This window comes from Hippoglossus hippoglossus, chromosome 15, assembly GCF_009819705.1.
Source record: "Hippoglossus hippoglossus isolate fHipHip1 chromosome 15, fHipHip1.pri, whole genome shotgun sequence".
Classification (NCBI taxonomy): Eukaryota; Metazoa; Chordata; class Actinopteri; order Pleuronectiformes; family Pleuronectidae; genus Hippoglossus; species Hippoglossus hippoglossus.
In genome coordinates, this window is record NC_047165.1 from 72346 (window position 1) to 78591 (window position 6246).

Genomic DNA, 6246 nt, shown 5'->3' on the forward strand with positions numbered 1-6246 from the left:
TGCTATAGGTCTAGAAGGTCGGGGGTCACATGACACATGGAGCTTCTCTTTCCAGCTTCTCCTTCCTCTTCATCGTTATCACATCAAAGAAATTAATATCTCAATACATGTTACTGACTTGACTTCTTCCCCAGAGTCACTTTGCCTTATCGTCCACAGATCCACATCGTGGATTATGATCTGTGGATCGCGAGGGTGGATCCTGTATCGTGTTGGCATCTGATAGTGGATCCTGATGGTGGCAGTGGACAATGACTGGACGATGGTGGATCATGATCGTGGTGGATCATGATCGTGGTGGATCCTGATCGTGGTGGATCCTGACCATAGACTATGATCACAACAAGTCTGCTTGATATATATTTCTCCTCAGATACTCGACCATTACTGACAATAATCCATCAGTTCATTGACCTTCAGCTACAAAGTGTTTATTCTTATCAAAGCTGTAAAAACTCTGATCTCTCTGATGTTCTCTGTTCCACGGGACATCTGTTCACTTGTGTCCGTCCTGGGAGACGGATCCTCACATGTGTCTCTGAGGTTTCTACCTTCTTTACCTGTTAAAGGTTTTAGTAGTTTGACTCTTGTTGAGGTTTAAGAACAGAGGATGTCTCACCTTGTTGAAGACCATGAGACAAACTGGGATTTGTGAATATGAGACTATACTAATAAAATTTGATTGATTGATTGATAATAACTGACTCGATACTTACTACTGGATTTAATACAGAACAATAATACACTGCTCAGAAACATGAAGGGAGAACTTCCATCACACATCAGGTCTTAATGAATGATTCAAGTATAAAATCTTTACTGATGAACATTGTATAATTAGTTGAGAACAAAATGACGTAACAACAGTCAATGGAAACTTAAACCATCAACCCACTGAGGACTGGATTCAAAACCACACTGAACATCCCAGTAACAAACTGAAACCACAGGCTGATCCAACGTGTGTGAATTTCATCAAGTCATCATGTGACTCAGTGGGTGTGGCCTCCTCCTGCCTGCATGTTCTCCTGACAACATCTGGACATGATGCTCCTGAGGAGTCGGAGGATGGAGTCCTGGGGGTTCTCCTCCCAGACCTGGTTCATCACCTCCTGGACAGTCTGTGGAATAACTACAAACTGTTTGATTCGACTCACTAAAGCTACGTTTGTTTCTCAGACACAAAATGCATGAACAGGCATGATGTGTGCTGTTGATTTGTTTTCGACTGCCGTGAATCTCCCTACCTGTGCAGCCTGATGGAGCTGCAGGTAGCTCCTCATGCTGCCAGCAGTGAGGAGGAGCAGGACCCAGAAGTAGAAGGAGTCAGGAAGGATCAGCAGAGAGCAGCTGTCTGTGGACACCACATTAAAAACATTCCCTGTTCGGGGCTCGTCTTGCTTCTGCCTCCATTTCACCTGTTGTTACTTTGATTTGCACCAAAGCAGAGAAACTGATTCACAACCACTTCTAACGGACACTTTGATCTCTGGAGTTTAACTTTATACTGTGAACATTAAAGTTCCCTCACTTTACTGAGCTGTGTATTATATGACTGTTAAAGGTTTTTTTTAATAACAAACAGAAGGGGGCAGCAACACGTCACTGAAGCGTCTAGTCTGCTACAATCCGAAGAAGAAGAAGAAGAAGCATCATCGTCGTCGTGGGGCCTGTTGTTCACTGAGAGCAGCAGAGACTCACTTTATTATTATTGTTGTAACGAATCTTAGGGTTAGGGTTAAACACATGTTTATTTATCTAAGTATATATTCAAAGTTCTAAATGGCTCATTTAACACAGAATCCCGCCGACAAGTTGAGGTGAGTTCCAGTACAGAGCTAGCCTTTTAGCCGAGTGAGGCTAAGCTAACAGTGCGAAACTCCTATAGGACATTTGTGAATTTAAGGACAACTTGTTTGTCTGTTGATATGACGTGTTTTTTAATTATTAACGTGGTACAGTTTATCTCGTGTTATCTGCTTCAACTCGGCTCATTTATATTTGTATTTATATTTTTAAATTAACAAGAATACACCGGTTTGGTTTTGAAGACTGACGCGGATGTTAACGGCAGTGAATGATGGGTAGTGAGAGCAACTAACTAACTAACTGTGGGTAAAGTTATTTTTCCGTCTCGTGATAAATAGTCAACTGTTTATTTTTAAGTCAAGATTTACGACGCGTTTAGCAGAAACCTTGGCGGATGTGAAAACGCGGTAGTTTTTGTACGAAGTCTGGTCCTTTAGCATGACGTGTTCAAGTACTCCGGTTGTGTTTAGTGTCAAAAACCTGTTCTGTGTCACTTTGTCCTGAAACAAGCTTTGTTTTCAGTCTGATGTTCACATCATGAAATTATCAATTGATTCATATTTTCCTAATGAACCTCAGTGTTTTCTGTTGGTTCAGTTTAATTTAAAGGTTCATCTGAACCTGAGCTCATCAGCACCTGAACGTGTCATGAAAGCTGTTTTCAGACTTGCACCCAACTCCGGACTTTCTCTGGAGAAGCTGTATTTGAGAAGGAAAATGTCTGATTGAGAGAGTCCGGAGTTTCTCCAGAGTTTCTCCTGCCAGCCCAGAGTACCAAGTCAGCAGAAAGTCCTGGAGGAGTCCAAGTTAGAAAAGACAGGAGATCCTCCGCAGGATTTATCCACCAGTGAGTGGGTGCGATGATGTCGTTGCTTACACGCGACAGACACTGAAATAAAAAAAACAATACAAATATCTCGGGATGAAAAAGCGGAGCCACACACGTGCAAGACGCCTGCGAAGATGTCAAGATAACTTTTGGTGATAAGAGCCCACATCTGTGTCAATGTACTTTCATCAAAAACTTGCGATCTCTGCAGCAGAATCAATGTTTCATCCTGCCGGCGGGCCCCCCCCCCACACCTGAATCCCCTGCAGATTTCTGTGTTGTGAACACGTCTGAGCAGAGAATCACCTGCTGTTTTGTTCATGTGTGAAAAACAAACTGAAAAAAGTGCAGACCCAATTCTGCCGACATCCTCCATAGTGCATGTCTGAAAACAGCTATAAACCTTCCACATGCACTCTCTCCATGGTCACAGTTATATCTATACAGTAAACTGTAAATGTAGCGTCTTGTCATAATTATTTTTTTCTGTAAATGTTAACGAGTAGTGTTGGACTTCCTGAACCAGTGTCGTCTGTGTCGTGTTTCAGGTTCGTCTGTCTCTACCCAGTTTACATCAACAATAAGAAGACGCTGGCTGAGGGACGCAGGATCCCCACAGAGAAGGTGACTTACATTTTACACATTTTTACCTTTCACACAGCAGAGACGCCCCCTAGTGACATGTTCAGTGAGGCCTGCCAACTTAAAACCAATGTGTGGTGCCTGGTTTCACTCAGCTGAGTGAAGGTGGTGATCATTCAGTGAATGAAGAGCAGCTGCTGTCGTTTGTTGCAGGCTGTGGAGAATCCGTCCTGTACTGAGATCCGAGACGTCCTGACGGCTGCTGGCATGAACGTCTACATGGAGGTAAAAACCTCACACACACGACGTCAAGGAACAAGTTCATGTATGATGTACGATCATAATACTATCGTGTGTGTGTGTGTGTGTGTGTGTGTGTGTGTGTGTGTGTGTGTGTGTGTGTGTGTGTGTGTGTGTGTGTGTGTGTGTGTGTGTGTGTGTGTGTGTGTGTGTGTGTGTGTGTGTGTGTGTGTGTGTTTTACAGAACAAAATGCATCCCAGGGAGTGGAACCGGGATGTCCAGTTCAGAGGTCGTGTCAGAGTTCAGCTGAAGCAGGAAGATGGTTGTCTCTGTCAGGACAAATTCAGCTCCCGTAAGTCCTACACTGAGTGTGAGTGAGTTAAGCTGCTTTCAGACCTGCACTGAACTCTGGACATGTTCCTAAAAATTTCCGGATGGGCTGTAAGCGAGAACGCCCCTAAGTAAAATGTCAGTGAGTCCATGTGAGGAAACAGCAGGACAATGTGTGGAAGCTTCCCAGAGAGCGAGTGGACGTGTTGATGAGGTTTCTAACACGTGACGGACGTGAAACTGGAAGAACACAAACATCTCAGGATGAAGAAGAGGAGCGTACACGTAGAAGACGAAGACGTCCACTTGGAAGGACGAGGAGATTCCAGATCTTCTGGTGATGAGGGCCGACGCCGGTGTGGATGAGCTGTAAACAACAACACTGATCTTTCCACAGCAGAGTTTATACGTCATGTCCGGCCTCCTGCTGCTCTACAGGCTCCGCCCCTGCTGCTCTACAGGCTCCGCCCCTCGCCTGGATGTTCCCACATGTTTTTGTTGTTGAGTCTGAAGGATCCTTAACGGTTTAATTTGGGAAGAGGAATTTGTCAGATTTTAGGAACTAAGCTGGACAAACAGAAAATGTATTGTTGAATTGTGCTTCGATTTTTTTTTTTCTTATTTCCTCAGGTAAAGATGTGATGTGTTTTATTTCCTCAGGTAAAGATGTGATGTTTTACGTTGCGGAGATGATCCCTAAATTAAAGACTCGGACCCAGAAGAGTGGGGGAGGAGAGAGCAGCTCTCAGCAGGGAGAGGGAGGGAAGAAGAGCAAGAAAAAGAAGAAATAGACCCAGGACATGACTGTACACCACATTTTTACTTTTCCAAAATCCAAGGTTTATCGCTTTGAGTTCATTGATTTTTGATGGTTTGGATCAGTTTCATAAAGAATCTAATTCTGAACTCGAGCTCGTTTCGAAAAGGAAAATCAAGCGGTGGCGAACAGTCGACTGAAGAAAACTACGAACAGCTAATTGACTTGTTTCAACAGGAAACTCCTTTCAGTCACGTTACAGATTTCAAAGAGGGGCTGGGATATGCATCTGTGTTTTTGTTTGAATCCCTCCCCTCTCCATATTTTATAAAAGGCTCTGGATCTTGCAAGAGAAGATGAATAAAAAGTAAATTTTCTCACTTATTTTTTGTTTTGAGATAATTGAAGAAACCGTGTGAGGATTGTGTCGCGGGAGTAAATCAGTTTGACCTCATCCTGTAAATAAAGTCTTTAATGAAATGCTGGATTAACGCCAACACTAATGTGTCTGTAATAATTCAGTTATATCAAATTAAAGTTCTGACGCATGAGCTGGGTTTTTCTTCATTGATTTATTAATGTCCTCCTGTGACAATGTCACTTTAAAAGGAAAGAGCATCTTTATTTAAAACCCATAGAATCGTTAAACAACACTTTGCAGCTGTTTCTGAGCAGCGCCCCCTGCAGCCACAAATGGTGATTAATTCTGTTGGGCTCCGTGTCTGAGCGATGAAGTGGTTTTCATGTGTAGTAAAACAAAGTATCAATGTGTTGAGCTCTGACTGTGTCATACTGCTCACTGAACTGGCATGTCCCTCACATGTAGGTTCTGTATGTGTCAGTGTCTCTGGACATTTTCTGGAACTTTTCCTGCAGCCTCCTAGTGAAATATGAGAATACAGCAGGAAAATGTCTGGAACCTTCACAGTGAGCGAGTGGACGTGTTAGTCTGTGTTGTAGTGACTCTTTCATCAGTCACTGTTGAACCTCTGTCTCCATCTGAGGACGAGCTCATTGATCATTAGACGTCTGTCTTTCTCTTCCTGTAACTTGACCTTTACTTCACTCGGACGACAGAGAAAATGAGGTAAGGCAAATATTTGTATTCATCAGAATCAAGCAGTAGTGATTGTGGAGAGGTCCTGCAGATCCACGCTCTTGACCAATCATGAGTCAGTGTGAGCTGTCAATCATCTCACGTCTCTGCCTGTTTTTATATCATCAAATAACTAATTCAAACCAAACTGATCAGAAACACTTGAACAAACATCAGTGAGATAAGAACGACCTGAAATGACAGAAACCATCTTGGACTATGATTACAACAAGACTGCTTGATATATAGTATTTCTCTGATACTCGACCGTTACTGACAATAATCCATCAGTTCATTGACCTTCAGTTATGCTTCAAAATGTTTATTCTTATCAATGCTGTAAATACTCTGATCTTTCTGTTCTCTGTTACACTTGACATCTATTCACTAGTGTCCGTCCTGGGAGACGGATCCTCACACGTGTCTCTGAGGTTTCTACCTTCTTTACCTGTTAAAAGGTTTTAGTAGTTTGACTCTTGTTGAGGGTTAAGAACAGAGGACGTCTCATCTTGTTAAAGACCATGAGACAAACTGTGATTTGTGAATATGGGCTATACTAATAAAACTTGATTGATTGACAAACAATTAGAAGTGTGATTCCT

The 6246-nt window shown here is 42.7% G+C and overlaps 1 protein-coding gene across 1 annotated transcript; it reads left to right on the plus strand.

Annotated features, from left to right (window-relative positions):
* The first annotated feature begins 1584 nt into the window (after positions 1 to 1584).
* srp19 (signal recognition particle 19) lies at positions 1585 to 5099 on the plus strand. Its single transcript, XM_034609429.1, has 5 exons — positions 1585 to 1820; positions 3187 to 3262; positions 3434 to 3505; positions 3705 to 3813; positions 4452 to 5099. The coding sequence occupies exons 1-5, from the start codon at positions 1783 to 1785 to the stop codon at positions 4580 to 4582; spliced, it is 426 nt and encodes a 141-aa protein (XP_034465320.1). The 5' UTR covers positions 1585 to 1782; the 3' UTR covers positions 4583 to 5099.
* The last annotated feature ends 1147 nt before the right edge of the window (positions 5100 to 6246 follow it).

Excerpts from the sequence above, each read along its gene's own strand:
- srp19 (XM_034609429.1), top strand. The coding sequence starts at position 1,783 with ATGGCTCATTTAACACAGAATCCCGCCGACAAGTTGAG. Across the intron at positions 1,821-3,186 it reads AATCCCGCCGACAAGTTGAG|GTTCGTCTGTCTCTACCCAG; the intron begins GTGAGTTCCAGT and ends GTCGTGTTTCAG. Across the intron at positions 3,506-3,704 it reads GCATGAACGTCTACATGGAG|AACAAAATGCATCCCAGGGA; the intron begins GTAAAAACCTCA and ends TGTGTTTTACAG.